This window comes from Phytophthora cinnamomi (genome assembly GCF_018691715.1).
Source record: "Phytophthora cinnamomi strain GKB4 chromosome Unknown Contig5, whole genome shotgun sequence".
In the NCBI taxonomy this organism is placed as follows: domain Eukaryota; phylum Oomycota; class Peronosporomycetes; order Peronosporales; family Peronosporaceae; genus Phytophthora; species Phytophthora cinnamomi.
The window spans coordinates 963,409-989,035 of NW_027150938.1; the positions used below are offsets into that span (position 1 = coordinate 963,409).

The window sequence follows — 25,627 nt, forward strand, 5'->3', positions numbered from 1 at the left end:
TCATTACGGCGGTACTATAATATCCTCTTGAGGGTCAAGCATTTGCATTTTAAAGCGACCAGGTGTGCCAAGTCTATTAGAAGGATAGAGATGTACACCTGAAACTTTTTATAGTGCATTATAAAAAATAGTATTTCGAAGCAGTGGTAGAAGAAAAGGCGATTACCGACCATTGGTCTTCTCAACTGAAGAAGCAGAATGGTCGATTACTGATTATTGGTCTTCTCAATTTGCTAAGTAGTAGTGCTATCTTTTTCTTGTCGTGTATTATTCGATTAGTGTTTGGAACACGATGCCTGTCCGAAGGGTGAGGTGTAGCTACTCGGAATATATCGTGGTTTCTTACTTAATAATATTAATTATGTAGAAGTGCTATCCTTTTTGTGCCCGTTCGACAAAATATGAAGCACCTTATGTCGGAGAGCTTTGACATCATTATTTTTTGCCTACTAACGGAAATTCCCGATTAATACCCTCTACCCAAATAGTACCCTCTCAGAGTAACCCGGTAGTAACCCTACAGTAACTCACGTACCCTACCCTGCTCTGATGACCAGTCATCTTGTTACACCTCACTTCACTATAGAACGCAGCCCCAGCCATTCACTAGCGCTGCCTGCACACGTTCGCAGCACCCCAACACCGCCACTGACAGCAACACTGTCATTAACTCAGTCTCTGCTGCTGGGTTTGCAGACAGCTACCTGGACTGGCACGTTGCGAAGCACGACGTGTATGGTGAGCAATTCTGTACAAGCTGGGAAGCCGCTGACGAGGACCACGAGGATATGGACGACTTTAACCTGGACGAGCTGCACGACGCTCTTGATGACGCTGCACTGATCGACGAGTAAGCTAAGGTAGCGATGTAACCTTTTGGTAATACAGAGTAACCTTTCGAGATTTTGTGAGGGGTACTATTAAATAGTGCCCGGGGTATTATTCCGTAATTTCCGTTAAGTATAAAGAGGCATAGAAATGAGAAGGGACAAACCGTAGGTGGAGGAACAAAATCGGATTGGCAGTACATACATTTGTGAACACGGCTACAGCATTTCGTTGATTGTAGTCGAGAAGGGCGAGTATCGAATTGCATGGCTTTGTCACACGAAGATCTTCACCATAGCAGTATGAGGCTCTTACATACTACCACCACTTCTCAAAAAAAAAAAAACTTGATGTCATGGCCGCTGAGTGTTGACAATGGTGCATTGCTCAATGCCCGGACATTCCCGCGGGTGAACTTCGGTGCAAGCGTCATCAAACAGGCACAATATCTCCCAGACGAGTGTCAGCTATAAAAACACACCAACAGAAAAGGATAGCACTTCTACATATTAAATTGAGAAGACCAATGGTCGGTAATCGCCTTTTCTTCTACCACTGCTTCGAAATACTATTTTTTATAATGCACTATAAAAAGTTTCAGGTGTACATCTCTATCCTTCTAATAGACTTGGCACACCTGGTCGCTTTAAAATGCAAATGCTTGACCCTCAAGAGGATATTATAGTACCGCCGTAATGACTAGGTCTTACAACGCAGTCGCAATTACAATCACAACGAATAAAAGACTTTGGAGAAAAACACGCCTCAACGCGCTCTTTGCATTATCAATGGATTAGTGTGTACGTAAACCTTTCGTGGTCGACTTAGAACAGGGCAGCAACCATGGTGGCAACGACAGCAGACGCGACAGATAGAAGCGTGATCGACTGGCTGCTGATAGCAGCGCTGCTTCCCGATGCCGTGGTCGTGCCCGCGGAAGACTTGGAGGTGTCGCCCACGTTAGTGGTGGTGGTGGTGTTCGTACCCGATCCGCTAGACACGCCTGAACCGGTAGTAGAATCGGCGGTGCTGGTCTCGGTGGTCTCGTCGGTGGTGTCGGAGTCACTGGTGCTATCTGCCTCATCCGAGGTTTCATCCGAACCGGTCGAATCATCCGTAACCCCAATCGTATCGGTCTCGTCCGTTGTACTCGAGTTAGTTGCAGTGGGGGTATCCACGGTGGATTCCATCGGAGCAGTCGTAGTTGTGGCGGTCGTAGCCGTTGCTGGCGCCGTCGTCACTGTAGGTGCCGTCGTAGCTGTGGCAGTCGTTGCCGTTGCTGGCGCCGTCGTCACTGTAGGTGCCGTCGTAGCTGTGGCAATCGTTGCCGTTGCTGGCGCCGTCGTCACTGTAGGTGCCGTCGTAGCTGTGGCAGTCGTTGCCGTTGCTGGCGCCGTCGTAGAATCGGTGGTAGTAGTTTTGGTGGCGGTGGCCGGCGCGACCGTCGTTGTGGTGGGCGCCTTTGTTGTTGTTGTTGTCGTCGTCGTCGTTGTCGTCGCTGTGGCAGTGGTGGGGGCGGTGGTATCAGCAGCAAGACCCTGCGAGGCGATGGCAGCAGCAACGAGAACCGTGGCGAAGAACTTCATCTTGGCTATTGCTTGGTTTAGGAAGTGCAAGGAGGTGGCGTTTGTAGTAGAGCGCAAATGTGCGAGTGAGGATCCTCCTGCTAGAAGTTTGACTACCGGTAGCGGCTAGCGGCGCTCATCCATCGAAACGGACTGCACAAGCGCATTTGTCTCCTTTTAGCTAATCGGGAAGGCACTTGGGATGATGGTTCGTGCGATGTTTCCCCAAGCAAAACTACGTTATGGGAACGTCGCATTGTTACGACCTCAGCGCAGGCAAGCAAGACGATAACAATGTCTAGTAAACCAATAGAGGGCCGATCGAGATATACCGGTAACATTTGCGTGAAGGAAATCACATGGTGTCCTTGGGTGGTGTACAGTACCATCTCGAAGATGAATCGAGTCGTGCACTCCAAATGAAGAATATTGGGGAGGAAAGGTTAATCGTGCGTTACATTTAGTGATCCTCCCTATTAAAAATTCTGAAACGGTGTTCGCGAGACTCCTCTCCAGAACACGAAATGCCCAAAGCGCTAATGGAGTGTTCTGAAAACTAAAAGAACTGCTTGTACGGAGTAAAAAAACATGGTTACATGGGCCAAGGCATTACTGGCAGCAACGTAGACCAAACCGCTAGCAAACGAGAAGTCCATTAATTAGTTCATCAAAAACTTTTTTCTCTCCAAGAAGCTTTTGCACTTAGGGGCTCTAACTTAGAGTCTAAGGCATAAAAATGAGGGAGTATTTCTGGTCGATTTTTTTGTTTAGGGTTCTACGAAACGCTGGATTTTCCGAGTCAAATTCCTCAGCGCCCGAGCAATAGACATCGACGATGGCCGGCCGCATGGACTTGGAGGCTCGGCTGCGGGCGCTGCGCGAGGGCAAGCGTCTGCCCAAGTCGCCGCCAGCCGCGCCGCCTGCCGCAGCGCCCGCCGCGTCGTTTTCGTGGCCGGAGGTGCCGTCCAGCCCCGTGCAGAGCGCCGCGCCCGAGCGCCGGGCCGTGTCCGTGGCGGTCGGCGGCGAGAATCGGCCGCTGCGTCGCCTGTCCGCCAGCTTCTCGGCCGCGCCGCCCGTGACCATCATGAGCCGCTCGTCGTCCGACGACTGCGCGCCTGTGGCGGCGTTTGCGGCGGCTGTGGAGCCCCAGCAGGCGGCGGAACCGCTGCAGGGCGAGGTGCTGCGGCTCACGGCGGCGCAGCTGCTGGGCCCCGACTACGAGGAGGCCGTGCGCGTGGCCCAGAGCGCCATGGACAGCGAGCGCCGCCAGATGCCGCACACCGCCATCGACGCCTACATCTGCGCGGGGCAGCTGCTCATCGAGATCGGCCGGCGGCAGGCGGCGCCGCACCTGCAGGACATCGTCAAGGCCAAGGCGCTGGCGCTGCTGCAGCGCGCCGAGGGCCTGTCCGAGTGGACGAGCGAGGTGCTGGCCAGGGACTCGAGCCAGCAGGCGCTGGCGGCGGCCTACCACCAGTCGCAGCAGGACCGCGCCCGGTCGCTCACGGAGAAGAGGGAGCTCGTGTCCAGGATGCAGCAGGACAACCGCGACATGAAGGAGAAGCTCAACCAATTGGCGCTGCTGGCCAAGATCCGCGTGCGGCTGAAGCGGGTGGTGAGCAGTCGACGAGCCCGCAAGGCGGCCGAACTGAAGGCCAGAGAGCAGCAGCAGGAGGCGAGTGGAGAGAGCAGTGGAGCCTTCAACGATGTGACGGGGGAGATTGACGACTACGCGGACGACGAGGAGCACGACGGACCAAATAATGTGACTGGGTCCGGGTCTGAGGAAGACGGGGAGCCTCGGAAGACGTACCAGCACTATCGAGCTTCTACTGTCGGCGTGAAGGGTGCGTCTCCACGCGAAGCCCAGAAGGTCGGGCTGATCAACGAGCTGCACGAGCGGATTGGGCTGCCGCAGATTGATCATCTTCGGAAGTTCGAACCTTTGACGATCGATCCGACAGCAGACAAGAAGCAGGAGGAGCTACAATCTGAGCTGGAAGCAGCCAAGCAGGAAGCAGACAAGCTGCGAGCTGCGGTACAAGAAATGGAGCGGTGCTTGCGTCTTGCCGCACAGCACTCGAAGCAGCGCTCGATCAAGCTGGAGAAACAAAAGGCTCAAGAGTTCGAGGAAGTGCAGAGCGAGCTGGATCGTGTGCGAGAGCAGCTTGAGATAGAACGGCGGCGATCTGCTTCCATGCAAAGCGGCCCTTCCAGCTGGAGATCGTCTGTTGCGTCGGATCCTGGGTCTGAGGACTTTGAAGAAACCGGGGTGATGCAGCAGCTACGATCATCGCTTCACAAGGTATTTCACAGTCGCGAGGAACATCCTGGTAACGGAAGTGGTGACCGCAGTCGTCGCGCTTCCATTCAACGTACATCGTACTCCCATGACTCCCCGCGCCACACACCGAAGAACAAGTCGCAGAAGGCTATGGCACACTATGACGTGGATGAGGAAGAAATGGAGGAAGATGACGATGGGGGCGTGTGGCTCTAAGAGAAACGTGTGTCAGGGCAGAGGCGCTATTCCTGACTTTGCTTCTTATCAACATTTTAGCGCAAAGAGTTGTATTTAATGAACGGAGGCCATGGATGGCTACTCAAGGTGAGCTTGTGATGCTGCGCTGTGTAGTTTTCTCGACTCTGACTCATGGCGGTCAACACTCACAGGGTGAAGCTACTGGGCGAGGGCTCATTTGGTCGTGTGTTTCTCATGCGTGAAAAGAAGTCTGGTGGCCGCCTGGTGTGCGTCAAGCAAGTTCATCGCGTCCACCAATCTAAGAAGCAGGCTTTTGCACCTCCAGGTCGGGACAGATCGTCAGGTGTGGAGGTGGATTTGATGAAGAAGCTCAGGCACCCGAATCTCATTCGGCTGCTGAAGTCATTTGTGGGCCCCTCTCCGCTCCGCCAGCAGCACATTGTGATGGAGTACTGCTCAGGAGGAGACCTTCGCAATTACCTCAAGGCAGCTTCACGAGTGGATGGGAATCAACCTCTTTGCCTGGCAGAAGACAAGATTTGGTACTGGTTTGTTCAGCTAGCGCTGGGCCTACACCACATGCATGACCAACGTGTGTTGCATCGAGATGTAAAGACGGCCAACATCTTTCTCTCAAACGCTGGCTACCTGGTACTGGGCGATTTGGGAATAGCGAGGAAGCTGTCCAGTGGTGACGCAGCTGCTACTGTCATCGGAACTCCACTGTACATGGCACCGGAGGTGCTCGATGGTAAGGACTACGGTTTTAGCTCGGACGTGTGGGCACTTGGCTGCGTCCTGTACGAGTTGTGTACAGGCAAGCCTCCGTTCATGGCAAGCACTACTCCACAACTTCTGAACAAAATTTGCCATGGTGACTATCAACCGATTCAGAGGGGTGGAAATATTGCAAGTTCCCGATTGCCAACGCTAATAGGATCAATGCTCAATACTCGGCCAGAGCTTCGACCGTCGGTGGAGCAACTGCTGAGAGACTCAATCGCCCGCGTTCACATTCGACGTTACTGCGTGGATCGCCTGCGCTCGACAAGTATGACAGGGGAAGAGCGTCGTGTGATGATTCAACAAGTGACAGCACTGGGCATCGACGCCAAAATTGTATCGACCATTCCTGCTGTTGGAGGGAACGATGTCAAGAATGAGGAGGCATCAGTACACGCAAGTGTGAACTCGATTTCCAGGCACCAGGGTCGCAATGCTCAACATCGAGAGGACATTGAGAAACATCTTCAGGGTGTCCGCGAACACGAGCGTCAAGAGCAGCTTCTGTTTGCATTGGAGAAGCTGCAGCAACTCCGGTTGCAGTTCCCAGCGTGCCAACCGGAGCAAAAGGTTGAAGCTCCAGAGAGCAACCACGAGGCTGCCAAGCCTCTGGTTCCTCCCATCGACCTCCACAAAGTCACCCGAAAGCAGTCGCCCCGCGACGAGGGATGGAGAGACCCCGTGCGCGCAGTCACCGACTCTACAAAGAGCAGCGGCCGCCGGCAACCTCGAGCACCTGCTCCCCTGGGCCGCTCGAATTCCGTTCCGAAAGGAATGGCATTTACCGGGGCGCCACGACCTGGCGTGCCTCTCACGGGGATGTCCAAGACTTTTGTCGCCCGACGGCCGGTGTGTCGTGACGTGCGATCGCTGAGGCAACAAGAGGCGGCGAAGGCGGCAGAGCGCTACAAGCGCCGCCTGGATGCGATGTCCACGCCCAGACAGCGTAACGAGGACAAGGTCGCCGCTGCCCCGAAACCAGCGGCGAGCACGAGGCGGAGGAGAAGCGTGGACGCAGGGGGACGCGCTGCAGGACGGAATAAAGACGAGGAGGACATCGACGCTGCTATCTTGCAGTCCATGGCGGGTCTGCGTCAAGCGCTTGCTTGACCCATTACAGCTGGCGTGAGTTGCAGTGCGACTAGAAAAAAGTGGTGAATGATGGTGCATTGAAAGTTGCCGAGAAAGTTGCCGTTGCCCATACTAAGTCGCCCTGCAGCTCTCCGAAGCTGTACCCGCTAAGCTCAAGAGTATCAACTCGTATCTTCTCCATTCGCTTCATTATTGCTTTTGCTCACTCGATCCCTCGTCCCAACCCAATCCAGCCATGCACGCCGTCGCCGCCCAGCTGCCTGCCATCCCGTGCTACCCGCCGTTGTCGGCAGCCCCCGGGCCCCAGCCCAAGCTCGGCCAGCTGAGCGCGTTCGTCATCTCGTTCGAGGACGTCCTGGCGCCCATGTCGTTCCTGGCGAGGCGCGTCGGGCTGCAGCCCACCAGGTCCAGTCTGGAGGCTGCGAAGGCCGCGTACCTCCAGGACCGGTATCTGCAGCAGGCTCTGGCCTCCGTCGAGGAGGAGGCCATCGAGCTGCTGCGCACTGCGGCAGCCATCGGCCCCGTCTTGGTGGTCACGGAGAAGAGCGCCCGATACATGGAGACGACGTGCGCCGCCTTCTTCCCGCGCCTGGCGCAATGGCTGGCCAGCGCCGACACCGCCTCCACAGCGACGCAATTCCGCGTGCGAGTGCTCGCTGCGCCCCACAAGTTCTCCAACGTCATGGAGAGCTCGGCGTGGCTCGCGCGTGTGTACCAGCAGGTCGTCAAGGTCGTGGTGTGCGACGCCCACGGCGACTCGGCCGTGACCGCGGCGTCCTTGAACGTCGCGCACCAGTTGCTGCAGCGTCGCGAGAGCGGCGCGCTGAGTCTGGTGAGCGTCAGTGCGTCGACGATAAGCCAGCCAGCGAGCGTCCGCGCCTTCGACGTGGCCCCCTTCTTGGTCCCCAAGGGGGTGCACGTGCCTGGCGGAGACCCTGCCAGCGCTCTCAACCTCGAGCACTTCTTCGCCCAGCTGCGCACACTGCAGGGCTACGTGGGCGTCGCGGCGGCCCACGGCAGCGCCTTCTCCATGTCCTTGTAAAGACGGTTGTATGGCATCGCCCCATTGTCTCAATGTTAACACCTCAGTATCCCTCCCATTCTACTGTTACTACATGTACTGAGGCAACGGCAACGACGTCAACTTCAACACGTCATCTCGTACTTAGTTGAATAGTACCGGTTCCCTTGTTTATTCCTACAGTAGAACTCCCCATAGTAAAGCTGATCGCGACTTGTCCCCCTTGCCTCTCCGCTGCGATGCTGTCGCCCATGACGCCGTCGTCCGAGGGGCTCCTGCAGCCGTCGAGCACGAGCACGAGCATCGACATGAAGTACGTGCTGTCCTCCTCCGACAGCCGCCACAAGAAGAAGAGCAGGCGCGGCGGCGCCGACGTGTTCCGGTCGTGCTCGGCCTTCCCCGAGTACTTCGCGCGCGTGCTGGACTACCGGCAGATGGACCTGGACGCCACGTTCTACCAGATGGTGACGCTCTGCGTGCAGCCCGCCAAGGTCTACAAGAGCGCGTACTACCGCAAGCAGACCAAGAACCGCTGGGCGAGGGACGACCCGGCCTTCGCCGTCATCCAGTTCGCCTTCCTGCTCGTGGCCACCGTCGCCTGGGCCATCGCCTTCCGCGTGGACAGCGCCGCCAAGTACGCGTCGCTGCTGTTCCACGCGGTGGTGGTCGAGTGGCTCGGCTTCGGCCTCGTCATCTCCACGCTCTGCTGGTGGATCGCCAACCACCACCTCCGCCAGAGGAACAGGTGACGGACGTCGTTGGATCCTTTTCTACTATTGAATGGGCTGACGGCGGGTGCCTTTTATTTGATGCAGTCACGGGATGGGGGACGCGCTGTACGTGGAGCAGCGGGTGGAGTGGCAGTTCGCCTTCGACATCCACTGCAACTCGTTCTTCATCATGTTCCTGTTCCTCTACGTGCTGCAGGTAGCACGGCCAATGCTAGATTTTTTGCTGATAGGAAACGTGTTGCTAACTTTGTTGTTACTTGTGTTGGTGCAGTTCTTGCTGGCACCGATGCTGGCGTCGGACTCGTTCTTGAGTCTGCTGGCTGGAAACCTGCTGTACTCGCTGGGCTGGGGTTCTACATGTACATCACGTTCCTCGGATACATGGGTACATACGCTCGTTTCCATTGGGATTCTTGACCTTTTGCGGGGAGCTGACGACTGTTGTTTATGATTACTTGTTGCCGCACATGTAGCGCTTCCCTTCTTGCACCGGACGGAGCAGTTGCTGCTGCCGCTCATCGTGATCCTCGCTCTGTTCGTGTCGACGCTGGTGCTGCAGGGTGTGTTTGGCGCGCAGATCAACTTCGTGCACATATCGACGCATTATTATTATGCCCCGTAGTGCATTCACGTCGGCGTCGTGGTGTTGATGAGGCGTAGCGGCCAGCAAGCAATAGATGTTTCCTGAATTTCTACACGTGCTGCTGAAGCTTGACGTCCCTTTGTGTGCCAGGACAGACCACAACGCAACGCCTACTGTCGCTGTGGTTGACTTGTGCAAAGAGAAGTGCTCTTGAAGGTCTTCATTCATAAATTAGCTGAACTTTAACCCTGTTGTGCCTCTTTACGGGCGGTGTACAGGAATGAATCCTGGGCAACGACACAGCGTGGGTATTCGCACTAGCGTCTATTAGTACTAATATGGTCTTCGTGTTCAAAACTGCGATCCTGCTGATATTGAGCTCAGGATCTCTTACTGGAAAAGCATCGAGATGACCACGGCCATCACGGTGAGTGACAGCGCGCCGTTGAGGCTCACGGCAGCCGACTCCTCCGACGATGACGATGACGAAGCAGTGCTGCCGCTGCCAGACAGCGAAGCAGCCGAGGCGGCGGCGTCGATCGACGAGTTGGTCACCAGCCAGTCCTTCAGGAAGTCGCCCAGGTACTCACCGCCCGGGGAACGAGTAGCGTTGTGGTAGTAGTCGTTCACGGTAAGGTACACGTGTTGGGTGCTGTCCACGTAGAAGGTCGAGACCTGGTCGCTGACGTCCTTGTACACGTTGATGATCGCCGTCATGTTCTGTAGCAATTGAAAGCAAGACAAGTCAGTAAACAGCTCGCAACAACCAAGACCTCGACAAAAGCCAGCAACGCACCGAGTAGAAGTCCTCGCCGCTGATAAGGTCCGTGAACGGGTAGCCGAGGATGCCCTCGGCCACCAGCTCGTAGAAGTATCGCTGGGTCTTGTCGTACATGCTGTTCAGGAAGAGCCACTGCGCGGCCGGCACGTCCTCAATCATGTAGGACATCATCTCGGCTACCGTCAGCTCGTTGTCGTCGCACTGGTCCCAGAGCTTGGCTGTCACCTTGAGGTCCAGCTCGCACGTGCCGTAGTACGAGATGAGCTTGCCGGCGGTGTAGTCGCTGGGCAGCACGCCGACGTAGCTGTCTGCGAGCACTGAGTAGCGGATGTCGTTCTCCTCGACCTCCCAGGTGTCGGCCACGAGAGCGCTGAGAGCTTGAGCGGCCAGAGCGCCGGCGCTCGAGCCACTGATGATGATCTCCTCCGGGTCGGGGAAGTTCTCGACAGCCCAGTCCAGCACGGCCTTGGTGTTGTTGTAGCCCACCTGGTGCAGGGTCATGTTGTGGCCCAGGCACTCGGGCATGTCCAGCAGGGAGTACAGGGCGCTGTCGGCGATGGCCTCGACGTGGCTGCCGATGTGCAGGTCGCCGGTGCAGTAGGGCAGGTGCACGATGTTGTAGTCGTTGAAGAGGTTCTCGTCGTTGGAGCGGTTGAGGACGCCCGTGCTCAGCGGCTTGGCGTTGGGGCTGAAGGTCTCGTACATGCACTGCAGGCCGAAGGCGCACGTGAGGTCGTCGATACAGGCGCCGCCGCCCTGGAAGTACAGCATGAGTTTCTTCTTGCTCTGGTCCGGAGCCGGGAAGACCTGGAAGAAGTAGGTCGCGTTGGTGGCGAAGTCGACGCTCGAGTTGGAGAAGTCGTCGAAGGCGCAGCGCGTGTCGCCGCCCGGGTAGATGACCGTGCTGCTGTCGAGCTCCGAGGTGGTGAGGTCGTCCACGGCGCAGTCGTTCGAGTCGCTCATGACGCAGATCTCGTCGCCGTCGCGGATTTGGGCCTGGGCGAGCGACGCCAGCAGCGCCGTGAGAGCGAGCTTCCACATGGTGAAATGGGGCGAGTGCGCGGCAGCGGGAAGACTCGTGAATGGGGAGATGGCGGACGGCGAGCAGCTCCGCTCGAGTTGAGACCCGGAAGCGGGCAGCCACCACCTGGGCTGGCCCGTCCTGCGCAGGAAGCCGGAGGTTGATGCCCTTCATGCACCGTTTTCGACACGCATGTCCCTTGCGGTCATTAGCGCACGCCCAGACGGGAGCTGCATGGTGAGCTCCGCAAGTCGCGCGGTTTTTCGGGGTGGCCGCGCCGCATGGAGCCGCGTTCGGTAGCCGCACCGACGTCATGCGGCGAGCGGCATGACGCGCGGCGGGCCCAGACGACTCGCTGTTAAGTCGGCCACAGCGCTGGAGCTGCTCGAGAATGGCGCACGAACCATGGAGCATGGAGTATGAGCTTCCGTTGCCATTGCCACGTTCGACTTGCGAGAACCGCCAAGCGGTCGTGCCGGGGACATGCTACTGTGCTTGTGAAAGCCTCACGTCAACGGTGCACGTTACGGCTCTCACGGTGATCGTCCAGCATTGCAAGCGCCAGCTGTGTGGGTCTTCGGCGCGCACAGCCTCAAGTCGCTACGTAGGTAGAGGAATGCATCGACGCGCGAGATCGCTTCTTCGCTACTGTAGCGGCGCCGCCGCGTTCGGCGTCAAGTGCTGGTCACGCAGTCGCCCGGCGCACCAGCGAGCGGGTCCCCATCAAGAGCGTGGATCAACAGACCCTGTCCACGTCGTGCGGAGATGGCTTGATTGCTTTGGCTTTTCGCCAGCTGGCTTCGCGGCGGCTTCGCCCTTGACTTGCATCGCGCGATGGATTTCAGTCCTGCGTCACGCGGTGCGTGGCATCCAGGGATGACTCAAGCCACACCAACCAAGCCGCTGCTCCGAGTTTTGCGCCATCCAGTACTGTAGTTCATGAGTTTGTTCGGCGACAAACAGCGACCACCGAGAAGCTGATCGTCCGGACTCCGACGCTGGTCTTCAACGGGAGCGCCGAAAGACAGGCCAGGGAAGGGTTGCGCCCCAGAGTCCGGGCCGGACCGCCGGGCACAGAACGCGCGAAGACTCATCGGCCAGGTTTCGTCTCAGGTGCGCGAGGCGCTTTGTGCACTCTACCAGCCTGCGAAACCTGGATTTCTAGGTACACTGTCGAGCAGACTGCGGCATCCAGGGCAAATCAACGAGCTCCACCTGACTGTCACCTTTGTACGTGATTCATCTTGCAGAACGAGGAAGCGGAAATCGGGTTCTCTGTTAGTACGTTCCAGACATTGGTATCACGGTGTTTGCTGCTCCTCCAGTGAGACTCTCACTGGAGGAGCAGCAAATTCTTATGTATTGCTTGGACTGCAGTGCAGTTTGCACTGCTCGTCTTCAAGCTGCAATCAAGATGTGCTGTAGAGCTCCCGACCACCAAGGAACATGGGCCAGTGTGCTCACAAGTCAGCAGCGAATTCCGCCTCCCCCCGACGGACTCGCACTTGTATCTACCTTCACCGCACCAGTTTGTTTTGTCGAGCCACACAAACCAACTGACCGAGATTATTGTACGTGTCCGAAGTTGTTACTGCGTTCTCGAGCTGGAATTCGAGAGGAAAACAGCGAGGTTGTGGCCAAAGCTACTGGTTTGTTGGCACTTGAGCATACAAAAGCTAGTTTCCAGTCCCTGCCAGAATCGCTCGTATGCCTTTCGTTAGCGTCGTAGTCGCGATGACAAGGCACTGGGTCACGTGCTCGATTGCACCACGAAGTTCATCACTCCCCAGTCACTTGACGTTCCATCGCTCAACCGCCTCGACATGATCCTGTGGGCTCTAGCCACGACGCTTTCGCACCAGCTGAGCTTCGACTCGAACTGCAGCCAAATAAGCGGGCACCACCGTTATCACCCGGCTCATGGTGGACAAGTGCTCAGCGGAGCAGGTCGGGGAGACACTGACAGCTTTCATGACCGGCATCGACCATGACAGGTGGAGATAGACGACAATTATATTTATACCTATTTTTAGCATTTCGATAAATAAATACCTGTTGCAACATTTCAAAATGCCGAAATGATTTTCCCCCTAGAATATTGTAAACATTGAATTGATCACCTTAAAAAAAACACAAGACAAACTGTCATGCGAGAAAAAATATCGTTAAGGCAATCAATTCATTCGACGAAAAAATTATCCGAACGGAGAATATAAATATATTTTTTCGGCTTCCGTGTCATAGCTATCAATCGACTGCAAATTCGGCGACGCAGCTGAATTCATTCTAGGTAACTGCAGTGAGGGATACTACATGATAATGACATTGATGAACTCACCACTAGCCGAGCGCCGCCGCTTCGCGGCGGTGGGTGTGGGTTTGGCCACAGTAGTGTGGACCGCCCGCCTCCGCTTCGCTCCGGCGGGCTGGTTGGTTCGCTTATACAACGCTTGACGTAGGGGTATGGGTATGCCCGCCTCCGCTTCGCTCCGGCGGGCGATGGTTTCGTCAAAGGAATGCATTGCTAAAGTGAAACGCACTTCCAAAACAGACATGAAATTATGTACTTATGAAGTGTGTACTGCTGATCGCCTACTCCGCCTAAGCATCTTCGAATATCTGCCTGTACACAATGTTGTCAGTGTATGCACCGTCGTCTTCCTCCAGCTCCGGATACTCGATCAAAGCCTTGAACTTGGACCTGGATGTAACCCGCGACAGCGCCACATAGAGCTGTCCGTGGGAGAAGCAGGGTGTCGCCAGATACAAACCTAGGTTCTGGACGGTTTGGCCTTGGGCTTTGTTGATGGTCATGGCGAACGCTGGTACAACTGGAAACTGCTTGCGTCGCAAGCGGAAGGGGAACTCGCGCGCGTCCCCATCGCTGACGAAGACGATCCTTGGAATTAGAACGTTTTGGCCAATGCGCTCGCCAGTCATGATGGTAGCATGAATAACGTGAGGCTTGAGCTGGACAACCCGTAGTCGCGTTCCGTTGCAGAGTCCCAAATCGGGGTTCAGGTTTCTCATCATCATAATTGGGGCGCCTTCCTTCAATGTAAGCTTGTGTGGAGGAATACCGTTGATAGTCACCGAATGCAACACCTCCGGCTCGAAGAAGTTTCCTTCGTTGTCGTCATCCACTGAATCCACCGATAGATATTCGCGGGCCTCCCCGGAGAGTCGTTCCGAGACAGCTTGGTTGATGCGGTGCACCACGGCATTGGTAGTCGTCAAGATGGTCCTGTTGGCGAAGTACTCGTCCGTAGCAACCTCGGGATCGTTGATGTCGGCGTACATCTTATCAATAATGTTCTTCAAACCCCGTGGAACAGCTCCAGGTGCGATTTCTTCGTCTTCAATGTCGTCTCCTTCTTCGTAGATGTTGTCGATCAGCATATCACGCGGAATCTTCACGAAGTCCCTGCCCAGGGACCTGTTGACCTCGTGTCTACCCTCTCCCACTTGTAGGAGAAACTCCGAGAAAGCTGCGAGCTCTGCGGCGGTGCTTTCGTTACTTGCCGATTGTACACGCATGTTTTCCGTGAGATACAGCTGCTTGAAGTGTCACCATAGCGTAGATGACTTCAGACACGCGTCGATGGTCTCCGCTGGTGTGCCGCGTACTACCACCGGCAAAATCTGTCGGAAGTCACCCGAAAGTACAAATACTTTTCCTCCAAAAGGTTCCTGGTCGTTACCCATGATGTCACGCAAAGACCTGTCGACCGCTTCGAAGGCGTGCCTGTGAGTCATCGGAGCTTCGTCCCAGATAACCAAACTGGCCCGCTCGATCAACATCTTGAGGCGCGACTGTTTATAAATCGCACACGTCGACTTGTCGTTCAGCTTGAGAGGTATCTTGAACGTTGAATGCGCTGTGCGCCCACCCATGAGCAACAGCGAAGCAATTCCACTCGAAGCCACAGCAATCGCGATCTTCCCGGACAGTCGCACCTTCGCCAGGATATGCCGCAGCAGAGTTGACTTTCCTGTACCTCCCGGGCCGTCAATAAAGAACAGCTTGTTGCCTTGAACTGGTACTTCGGCCGCCTGGATGATTTCGTCGTAAATAGCTCGTTGGCCGTCGTTCAGCTGGCTTTCTTGGTCCACAATGGCTTGAAGGGTAGAGTGCTGGTACCCCTCCAGTTCGCGTCGAATGAGGTTGTTCCGCAGCAGCGAATCCAGCACCAGCCGCGGGTAGTCATCCAGCTGAGGGAGGTCAAAGTCCGCCACTACGTAGCCATTGATGTGGAGCAGGTCGTTAAGGTCCTTGAGTGTGTGGAACCTGATCATGTCTTCCTTCTCCTGTCCTTCCAAGCCCCGGTATGTGTGCGCGAAGTCTTCAGAAAGAACCTCGTAGAATCGATTCCACAGAACGCGAACCTCCGAAACTTGAGAATAAACGATGATCGTCGCGAAGAGCTGGCGGAGTTGGTACGGCATCTTGAAGGCAGCGGCTTCTTCCATACACGCAATCCATTCTGCGTCGTCTTCAAGATAGCCCAGTTTAAGTGCGGCTTGGCGGTACGACGCATACGTAACACCATCCACTGTCCGAAGCTTGGCAAAGGACTGAGGTCCCTTGCGGTGACACAGCAGTACACGCATGTAGAACCGCTCCATGTCCCGAGGGGTAACATGAACCATCCGCCCAAGCGCCGCTTGGTATTGTTTACGACGAACCCATCTCTTTGCCTTGTCATCCCATCGGAATAGCTTCGGAATGTCTTGGTACACCATGGTCTTTGCCACTTGGTTCTCCGGGGCCTCACTCGCGCACAGTTCGAAGAAGCGGGTCAACATCGTGTGGCGACCGCGAGTGAGAACTCGATCCGGGTTGTCGCTCGAACGGAAGGTCACAAATTGCTCGTTCTCCAGGTGGATCGTCAGCTGTACAATGGAGTGCGTCTTGCCTTGAACGGAGAAGTCGAGAAGCCGCATACATGCCTCTATCGGAGATATATACCTTGCGTTCAGAAACCGGAGAATCTCGTTGGGCTCCATCCTTGCGCTATTCGACTCCCCGCCCACCGTTTCCACAGTGATTACAGCCTTGTCGGACCCCTTGTAGACGTACTTGTACAGGTATTTGACTGCTGTCAGGGCCGTACAGACCTCCACGTTGATATGGCAGTTGTACTTCTGCGAAAGGTAGGGGTTGTACGGGACCACCCACTGGTTAATGGTGGCGTTGTCGTACTCCCTTCCCTTGAACTTGAGTACTCCTGGAGGGCGGCGGCGACGTCTGCAGACAGGAAACCCGTTCACGTTTCCTTGGGTAACCTCTACCAACGGCTTCGGATATCCCTTCGTACACTTTCCGTCCTTCATGCAGGGGCTGGAGGGGTTCGCCGCGCCACATGGACCATGCATCATGCAAGTGAGGATGGTCTCGTACAGCTGGGGGTTGATCTCGGCGTCCGGGAGCTCCGAAGAGCACAGCTTGTCGATGATTTGTCTTGTACGCGGCTTGTCTTCGTCTGCGAGAATGATTAGAATGTGTGCGTGTGGGAGCCCCCGCTTCTGGAACTCCACTACGTAGATCCGCGCGAGCACACGTCCCAGTACGCCTTCATCCAAGTCTTTCAGCATCGCCGCGAGTTTCTGCTGCCAAACGCGGGCTACGATGTCCGGGCGGTCTTGTGCGCTTTGGTTTGGCTCCGGTATCTTCTCCTGGATCTCGTCCCACGTAGGATTGCACGTCATAGTGACGAAGACGTCCGGTTTCCCGTACTCTCGCACGATAGCCATGGAATCTTGGTAAGACTTGTACATGGCCCGCGGACTCCCCGAATGCGTGGCTGGTAGAACGATGCGCTTGCCGATTTGGTCCAGAAAGTGTCCCGAGCGACGCCGCGGTTCATCTGGGTGCTGTAACGCCCCAGTTTCGCGGTTGTATTCTGTCAGTAGAGCTTCTCCCTCGCGCAGAACCGCCGTGTTTTCACTTAGAAGCGCGTCTTGAACCCCGCCATACTGATCGGCCCGTAGTTCAGCTTGATGGGATGCCACCCAACGCAGTTGTTCTTGCTCGCACTTGGCTCGTTGATCTACGCAGTACTGCTGGAATAATCGTCCACCTTGGTGCAGTACCGACTCGTCACCGACTTTCTGGAATAGCCGGTAGGCTACGTGCTCGCGGAGGGACATTTCACGCTTCTTTCTGCGTATCACGTTGTTCGCATACACGTCTGTGTAGGTCCAACCCAGTTCTCCATGCGGAAGAAGTAGGGGGTACTGCAATGGGTCATACACAGAGTGTGTCTCGAAAAGGCGCAACAGAGAGTGATCTTTTGCACACAGAAGGATGTCGCGCGGGCTGTCCAAGTTGCCATCCTCGATAAGAGTCGCCCCAACTTCCGAGACCGTTGGTAGGTTGTGGGTTCGCGGGTTCGACCTCTTTTCATGTAGCCGGAACACCATATCAACCACCTCCTTTCCCGCTGCCTGGTCGGCGCGCAGCTTCTCCGCGAAGTTGAGATATTGTTGCGCGAAGGGATTGCACTCCTCCATCATTTGCTCGATCTCCAGCAGCGTTCCAGAATCGAGGTCAGCGAAGATACCTCGGCGTCGCTCCGCTCGCTGTTGCATGTCTGGATCGACGATGTAGATCTGGGCAAACTTGGGAGGCATCGGCTCGTTTGTGAACGTATCGATACGCGGAAGTAGAGAGCCCAGGTAGTGCCCCATGGCTCCTTGAATGCGATACGTGTATACGCCTCGTTGTCCCGCAACGCTCTCGTCTTGGTTCACGTCCCTGAAGTTGTACCGGTTGCTACAGGAAGCCCCAATCGATGTGAAGGCAAACACTTGGTTGTAGGCACGGATGCGGCGCCGAAACTCGGGGTCTGTGTACAACTGGTGCAATCGCGGTGGCGCAGCAGGTAGTGGGGGTAGTTGCACCGCTCCCTCTAAACAGCAGCCTTTCTTGGACTCCGCAGGCCATTTCCACGCGTTGCAATGAGGGCAGACCCTAGTCGGAGGCAGTCTGTGGCGCCCATTGACGATATTGGCGCCACTGAGCATGGAAACTCTGAAATCCTCCTGGTTCGCGAGTGCATGACCTCTGTGAAGAGGTCCGAGCCAATTCTTGGCCAGGACCCATCAGTCAGAGGCCCAAACCCTACCACGTACCGGCCACATGTCACTTGAAACGTGGATATTTCTTGATCCAAGTCTGGTTTTTGTACATACTTCAAGTTGTGCTGGCTACATCTGGAAACTGAGCTCTGCGAACGTTGAGTTGCGGCGACCCCAGATCCCCAGGTCTGAGATTTGAATTCGGTCTGGAGTCTGAGGTCTGAGAATCGCTCTAGAGGCCACAGATCTGAGGTTCCAGGCCTTGGATCGGGCTCTGGGTGACGAATTGAGCCCTGGCCTTCTGGGTCTGTGATTTGAAGTCCCATGGTTGCTTAAGTCTCAGACCTCAGGTCTCAGATTGGTGATCTCACAGTTTGGAATGCCCGGAGTTCTGAGACCTGAGAGTGGTGGCAAAAGTCTGAGACATGGTGATTTGGAGTTCGGTCTGAGGTTTGCCTGTGGACCAGACCCTGAGATGTGCAGTCTGGGGTCTGGGAAGAGGGCGTGGCGTGCGGCGTCTGATTTCATCTCGGCTTTGGGGTGCCACAACTGAGATATGGAGTCAACATCGTAATTTTGCCCCCAGCTCAGATTCCCAGACTCAGAGTCCCAGAAGTTGCACCAAAACTGAGACTCGTCAAATTGGTTGGACAGCTGAGATATGGAGTCAACATCGTAATTTTGCCCCCAGCTCAGATTCCCAGACTCAGAGTCCCAGAAGTTGCACCAAAACTGAGACTCGTCAAATTGGTTGGACAGCCGGGGTATGGAATCAACATCGTATTTTTGCCCCCAGCTCAGATTCCCGGCCTCAGAGTCCCAGAATTCGAGCCAGAATTGAGACATGTCAAATCGGTTGGACAGCCGGGGTATGGAATCAACATCGTATTTTTGCCCCCAGCTCAGGTTTTCAGCCCGGCAGTCCCTCAACTTGTGCCAAAACTGAGACACGGTGATTGTGGGCGCAAGTTGGTGTCAAGATGCACGATGTTCGTGAGGATAAGTGGCAACTGGTGAAAGACAGCTGACGCTCCAAGCTTAGAACGTGACTAAAAGCCTACGGCGTGCCTGCAGGGCCTGAAGTGCGACTTCGTGGTCTCGCCTATGAAGTGGGTACACAAGCGATGGCTACATTGCCGGTCTGGGAGCTGCGATAGTTGCTCTTTGGAGTTGGCGATTGCCGCTTGGAAGGTCGCTCTGAAGGGTCGCCCCGTTGTGGCTTTTCGGCCCCTGGTGTCGGGCACACAAGATTCGGCCTGACCAGTCGCCTATGGATTTGGGCCAACGGGAGCCGCAGAATCTTGGCGTCATCCTGATTACACACTGATTTGTACCCAGAGTAATCAGTGTAATCAGGTGATGACAGACCAAGTCCGCCCAATCCCGGCCACAAGATCCTGGCGTAATCAGGATATCACTGATTTGCACCCAGGTGTAATCAGTGTAATCAAGTGATGACTGACCCAGACAGGCCAGCGGAAGGACGCCAAGGCAGCGACACGCATTCACGGGCGCCGCCAAGCCAGTAGTTTAGTGGGTGTCTCACCCTTGTTCAAGGTGTACCCAGGAGATGTTTGCACCCTTACTTGATAGGCCCTTTGTATGTGCATGTGCATGATAATAATCAGAGTTTGTTTTGCCCCGAAGACCGCAAGCTGCGGAGTTCGTCTTGCGCCGACGGGCGTGTTGCTACACAGGGACCAAGTCCCTGGCCCCGGCGGCGCGCGCAAGGTCAAGTGGAGTCGCTACGAGTGTTCTACGGTCAAGCTCAGCTAACTCCAAATAAATTCAAGTTCAACAACCAAGCCTTTTCGTGTTTCGGCCCGGTTTGCCTTCGTTGTTGTATTTCCACACGCGGGACATTGGTTTTGCTGGTTTTTCGTGCTGGTTGGCTGGTTTCCTGGCGGTGCTTCATATTTTCGGGCGGAAGGTGCTCCGCTCTGAGGTTTCGGCAGAGCAACACCTGGGATAGTGGTTTCTGGGGTTGCTGGTGGTATCCGTGTGGCGCGAATAGTCTGGGATAGTGGTTCCCAGCTTCGCTGTGTCGCCTACATCAAGGCGTGGTGCGCGGAAGTCCCAGGGTGCAGAGCGAGAACCCTGGATCAAGGCAGGCTCAGACCGAGCCAACTCTCGGGGCCACTCTGGTCTGAGGGGCGAGTGAAGACCGTTGTGCGGCTCTCAGTCTGAGCCGCCGGAGGAAGTGTCGTGACTGGAAGCGACTCGAAGCCGGAGTCGCTGAGCAAGGAGGAGGCTGTTAAGGCCCAGAGTCCAAGGGCCTGAGAAGAGAAGTGGACTAAGTGTGTGTGGAGTGAACGTGTTTATATTCAAGAAAACGGGGCACAGCGGACTCAGCACGTGCGTACAAGGGCCTTCCAAGCAAGGAGCAAGCTTCGTCTGGGGGCATCTGGGAACTGTCGAGTTCGGAGGCAGCTGGTGTGGCCGACGCAAGTCTGGGCCCACAGCGTAGCCTTAGGAAGAACCAAGTCAAGGGATTGCAAGAGTGAGGAACACACGCCTCACCCAGTTTGGGATCTGAGATCTAATCTCAGATTCTGAGTTGAGTGGTCTGAGATCGAGGTCTAGCCGCGAGGCTATTCCCTGATTTTGGAGCCCGCATCGCCACAGCTGGTGCGCGTGCCCGGATCAGGAAACGACTTTGGTGACGGACGTGTGCAAGTCATGTCGACTGCTCCCGACTCGAAAGTTTCCAAGACAAGTGGTGAGATGCCTGAGTCTTCGCTTCGGCGAAGTCTCAGAGTTGCTGGTTTGCCGGCTGAAGTGATGACGGAAAATGCTGGGACGCCCAGGTCCAGGAAGTCGGAAAGGGTCCCAGAAAGTGATGATCTGAGCGTATCTGCTGAGGAAGAAGCTGAGATGAGTGCTGAACCTGAAGCTGCGCCCAAAACTGAGGATGCCGAGCCGCCGCCCAGCTCGCCTGTGAAGAAGCAAGCTGAGACTGGTCGAGATTCGGATCCAAGACAAGATGTTCCGAGAAATGATGGTCCGAGTCTGGGATTACCACCAGCGAGTCACAGTTCGACACATCGAGGAAGTTTCTCAGCTGAGATGACCACTGCTCAAGTGCCGAGTCTCAGCCCAGAGCCAACTACTGAGAGTAATCCCGGTATCCAAGCCGAGGGTGGTGCGCTCAGCCTTTTGGGTAAACGCGAGCTACATCTGAGAACGAAAAGTGTTTCTGGGGCTGGGACGGCCCCTACAAGGCTGAGTTATGCGCCTGGTGTCACACTTCCCAGCTATGCAAGTGGTGGCGGTGCTTGGTCAAGTACTCTGTGGCCTGAGCAGAGAACCACTCGCAGATTGCAAGGTGTGCCTGAGGGAGAAGCTGAGACTTGGGCTCTAGCCCCACTCCCAGAGATGACTGACGAAGAAATGCTGAGCTATGCACGATCCCAGTTTGAGATGTGGATGGGAGTCCCAGCTGAGACTGTTCACCCGGTCGACATCGCGTACAACCCGTGTCACGGTGGTTACGACCTGTGGGGATTCATCAAAGCTGCTGAGTCGACCGGTCGACACTTGTTTTCTGTGACCCGGTCGCCTGCCGCTAGGTGGTTGAACGTGTTTCGAGCTGAGCGACGTCGACTCCCGGTCATCTCAGACCTGAGAGCTGTGAAAGTTTCGCTGAAATTGCTTCCACCGATTGCCTGCGTGGCGCTGTTGCAGACTATGCTCTGGGAAGCTGGGTATGAATTTGTGAACCGAGTCCCAGCTTGGCCCAGCTTGAATGAAGTGTCTGGGGTCCCAGATTCTCGGGTCCGAGTTGAGATCGAGCGAATCGCTCATTTCCTCGGCATTGAGCTGGCAACTTGGAAATCTGTGGTTGGTACTACAGCATACTATGTTCGACAAACCTCAGATTCTCTTCAGACCCAGTCTGCCGCTCAGAGATCTGAGACCCAACTCGGATTTCCAGTTGATCGAGATGGAGATGTGGCTATGGGTGAGGATGCCCAGCTTTTCCTTGGCCCAGAAGTGGTAATGCGTCTTCAGCTGACTGGTCTTCGGCCGAGAAGCCCAGCTTCGAGCTTGGATGAAGAACCAATTCGCAAGAAACCCCAGCTGAGCCATGAACCGGCTGAGATTCCGCTGCCCTCGTTACGCTCAGATCCTTCGATCCCCTCAACATCTCTGCTATCCTGGCACGGGTCTGGGAGTGATTCGGATGCTATGCGAAGTGCAAGATCGGGCACAGTTCCAAGTGTGGTTGGTGCAAAAGCTGGTTCTGATGCCTCCATGGCTGGGAATGACCAAGGGACGGACCTGTCTGGATTAAGTTCCTCGGGATCGTCTCTGATGTCTTTCTCAGATTATGGTGTTGGAGCTGGAACGTTTGGACCCACTTCAGGTGCAACGGTGATGATGGGATCTGTGACCTCAGCCGCGCGGAGTAATTTCCCAGCTGTAATGGTCTCAGTTACACCCCAGACTACTTCAGCCTCAGCTCGATCTGAGACTGGGACGGCCAGGGACGTGAACCCCTCGCAAGTGCCATTGCCTGGCACACCAGAATCTGAGAAGGACGCTCTCAGCGGCATGAATGATGCGGAACCTCAGAGAACTGTGACCCCATCTGTGAAGCCGACCTGGGAAATTCGTCAGACCCCGCAATATGTTTTTTCCGAAAATTTCTCAGCCTCCTGTGACTGACACTGAACTGGAGAGTGTGTATCAACGCGAGATAGCCCGAGTCCGAGCTGAGGCGGAAGCCAGAATTGCTGCGGCTCAGGCAAGACGAGCTGAGCTCGAGGCTGAGCTGAGAACTTTACTTGTGGAGCAAGGAGCCGAGACGATTGATCACCGCTCTCAGCAGTACATTCCCCAAACAAGTTTAAACTCAGCTCCCAGATCTCAGAAGTCAGAGCAACAACTTCAGTTGGAAGCACTCGAGCGGTTGGCCAAGCAGAGGGCTGAGGAGGAGTCTCAGAAACGCAAGGAAGACGAAACCCGAGCTCGGTATCTCTTGGGTGTGCAACAAAGTCTCAGAGAAGCTGAGGATCGAGCTCGGCAGGCTGAGCGGAAGAGAGCTGAGGAAGCTGAAGCGAGCCGCATTCGAGCCGAATACGAATCTGAGCTGAGAATGATGAATGAGAAATATGCCCAAGCTCAGATCGACCACAAGAAGGCAGTGGCGATCCAAGAAGAGAAAATCCGCCGCTTCCAAGCGGCTCAAGACCAACTTCGCCAAACTGCTGTTTCTCGATCTCAGCCTGAGACCCCAGCTCAGATTATCCCAGCCATCCCGGTTACATCTCAGACTCCTGGAGACTCTGTGACGGCCCAGCTTGCTCAGCTGACGAGTATTGTGCAACAATTGGTAAAAGCCAGTCAAAGCAAGCCAAGTTCAGCTGGGAAAGCCCAGGCTTCAACCAGGACCAAGACTTCTGAGACCAAATCTGAGACCAGGTCTGAGATGAAGTCAGGCTCAGCGTCTCGCCGAAGTCAGAAATCTCGGACGTCGCCGCCAGAAGGCCCAGATGATAGCGGATCTGAGTCAGACGATTCCAGCTCAAGTGACTCTTCTCAGGATGAGCTCGAAAATCAGTTTGGAGCTGTGGCCCAGTCCAAGAGTGCTGATCCCAGCTCTGGGACTCGAGTGGTAGTCCAAGCGATGATTCCCCATGATGCTCTGGAAAAGTTCAATGAATATGCACCCCTGGAGGACCGAGTCAACTGGTGGGAGCGTTTCATGTACTATGCTACCATGGCACCCTGGGATGAACGAACTCGGATTGTCCAGCTGCGTATGAGACTCTCAGGTTCTCTGAAAGACTGGTGTACTCAGCTCTCAGATGATGTCCGCTCAGACTGGAGACAGCTTTCACACGTTTTCAAGAAGGAATGGTGCCGAAGCATTGGTTCCAAGGCTGAGCGGTACTACGAGATGAGGATCCGAGACCGAGAGACCCCAGAATGTTCTTCTACCGCCTCAACCGTGCTGCAAAGAAGGCCAACATCGCTTATCTGAAGCCAACCCCAGACCGTGAAGCGCATATTAGGCGCTTCATCAAAGCTGTGGGTGATTCTCGGCTGAGAACCACTCTGCAAGGTCAGAAGTTTGACACCCTGAGCGAGTTGGAGGAGACTTTGAAACGTATTGAAGCTCTGCAGCGAGATGAAAGCCGGGATGCTCAGCAAAAGCGAAGCCCATCCCAGACTGTGCAGTTTGGTAGGTTTAAGCCTCAGCAACGACGAGCTGAGGGCCGGGCGTTCTTGGCTGATGGAGGAAATTTCGACTCAGATCTGAGACGACATGTCCATTTCAAGGATGACTCGGAGATTCCCTCAGATAATAAAGCTGAGACCGAAACTGAGACCGGAGCTGAGAATCTGAGCCCCAAAGAGGCACAGATGTCCGGGAAGGAGATCACAGAACCATCTGAGCTAAGCTGTACAACAGCCCTGCTGGATGAGGAGATTTACCGAGTTGCTGAGAAATTGGCTTGGAAGCCCAGATCCCAGCCCAGAGGCGATGAGTACCAGCATGCTGAGACTTGTGGAGAATGCGGCAGCAGCCGCCATACTACGGAGAAATGCTGGAGCAAGCTCATCTGTGGACGTTGTCACGAAGAGGGTCACCCGACTCAGTTCTGTCGACGCCAACCATGTTCCAAGTGCGGCGAATACCATCGCCGGGGTTTATGCGACATGTGGTCGGCTCTAAAAGCAGTACAGGATGTCATCCGTGCTGGGGTTCCATCGAGGGCCTCTCTCCTGAGGTAGTCCAAGCTCTATTGGATGGCCCGGAGTCTGGGATGCCGTTAAACCACTAGGCTCGCTGGTCTGGGAACCAGTGCGTGACGAGCCGAAGTCCCAAGCATGCTGCGCATATGCATATGTGGGCTCTGCCCTTCCATGTTGGCGCAGTAATAACCCCAAATGTATGTCTTCATCTGAGCAAGGATGTGTCTATTCCGTTGGAGCTGACCTCGAAGACCCAGACTCTGAGGCTGAGCTTGAGAACCATCTCGAGTTTGCCCTAGTCCCAGGTCAGAGATATGGCTGGTGGAGCAATCACACTTTACTTGGTGAAAAACGGGCGGTGGCAAAGGTGCATGGAGCGATTTTCGATCACAGATTACAGATTATGTTGGATTCTGGGGCTACTACGAGTTTTATGAGCTTAGACCTTGCACGCAGGTTAAGGCTCAAGCTCAGACGTGGTTACAGACTCAAAGTAACTGGGGTCGGGGACGTTCCCACCTATGTTTCAGCCTCAAGCTAGGATCAAGTTGACGCTCGGAACTCGGGTTGTTTACATCATGGATATCTGGGTTGGTAATGTTGGAGAAGGTGTCGACTGTCTTCTGGGAATGGACTTCATGATTGCTGCTGGGGTTCGCCTCTGTGCACGCGAAGGCATGGTTCAACTCCCAGATGAGGAAAGTCTTTTCTTAGTTGGAGGACCTGAGGTGGATCATATTGGTTTGGAAATCGGAGTCAGAATGTTGGAGACCGCCTGGCTACAACCAGGGGAATCTGTGATTCGCCCTGTGAAGTATGACCGTGCCGACCCTCAGAAAGTCCAGGAATGGGCTGGGAGGGGCAAGCAATGGGTGACACAATTCATCTATGGAGCTGGGCGGAAACCGAAAGCAGTCAAGATTGTCAATATCTCAGACCGGTTGACCCCAGTATATCA

General features: G+C 55.3%; 6 protein-coding genes across 6 annotated transcripts; 4 read left to right on the forward strand and 2 right to left on the reverse strand.

Annotated features, from left to right (window-relative positions):
* Nucleotides 1–1,983: 1,983 nt before the first annotated feature.
* IUM83_09892 (translation initiation factor IF-2-like) lies at nucleotides 1,984–2,414 on the reverse strand (the record flags this gene model as incomplete). Its single annotated transcript, XM_067934367.1, has 2 exons — nucleotides 1,984–2,326; nucleotides 2,410–2,414. The coding sequence occupies 2 exons, from the start codon at nucleotides 2,412–2,414 to the stop codon at nucleotides 1,984–1,986; spliced, it is 348 nt and encodes a 115-aa protein (XP_067799446.1).
* An 814-nt stretch (nucleotides 2,415–3,228) lies between these two features.
* On the forward strand, nucleotides 3,229–4,893 carry IUM83_09893 (Poly(ADP-ribose) polymerase pme-1; the record flags this gene model as incomplete). Its single annotated transcript, XM_067934368.1, has 1 exon — nucleotides 3,229–4,893. One exon carries the CDS (start codon nucleotides 3,229–3,231, stop codon nucleotides 4,891–4,893), a length of 1,665 nt encoding a protein of 554 aa, XP_067799299.1.
* Nucleotides 4,894–4,984: 91 nt separating this feature from the next.
* On the forward strand, nucleotides 4,985–6,768 carry IUM83_09894 (NEK/NEK1 protein kinase; the record flags this gene model as incomplete). The annotated part of the gene is made up of 3 exons (XM_067934369.1): nucleotides 4,985–5,001; nucleotides 5,067–5,626; nucleotides 5,837–6,768. The coding sequence occupies 3 exons, from the start codon at nucleotides 4,985–4,987 to the stop codon at nucleotides 6,766–6,768; spliced, it is 1,509 nt and encodes a 502-aa protein (XP_067799439.1).
* A 217-nt stretch (nucleotides 6,769–6,985) lies between these two features.
* On the forward strand, nucleotides 6,986–7,792 carry IUM83_09895 (unc-50 protein; the record flags this gene model as incomplete). The annotated part of the gene is made up of 1 exon (XM_067934370.1): nucleotides 6,986–7,792. The coding sequence occupies one exon, from the start codon at nucleotides 6,986–6,988 to the stop codon at nucleotides 7,790–7,792; it is 807 nt and encodes a 268-aa protein (XP_067799440.1).
* A 218-nt stretch (nucleotides 7,793–8,010) lies between these two features.
* On the forward strand, nucleotides 8,011–9,026 carry IUM83_09896 (unc-50 family protein; the record flags this gene model as incomplete). Its single annotated transcript, XM_067934371.1, has 4 exons — nucleotides 8,011–8,516; nucleotides 8,587–8,698; nucleotides 8,774–8,887; nucleotides 8,976–9,026. The coding sequence occupies 4 exons, from the start codon at nucleotides 8,011–8,013 to the stop codon at nucleotides 9,024–9,026; spliced, it is 783 nt and encodes a 260-aa protein (XP_067799450.1).
* Nucleotides 9,027–9,475: 449 nt separating this feature from the next.
* IUM83_09897 (GPI-anchored leucine-rich lipoprotein) lies at nucleotides 9,476–10,907 on the reverse strand (the record flags this gene model as incomplete). The annotated part of the gene is made up of 2 exons (XM_067934372.1): nucleotides 9,476–9,805; nucleotides 9,882–10,907. The coding sequence occupies 2 exons, from the start codon at nucleotides 10,905–10,907 to the stop codon at nucleotides 9,476–9,478; spliced, it is 1,356 nt and encodes a 451-aa protein (XP_067799438.1).
* Between the last annotated feature and the right edge of the window lie 14,720 nt (nucleotides 10,908–25,627).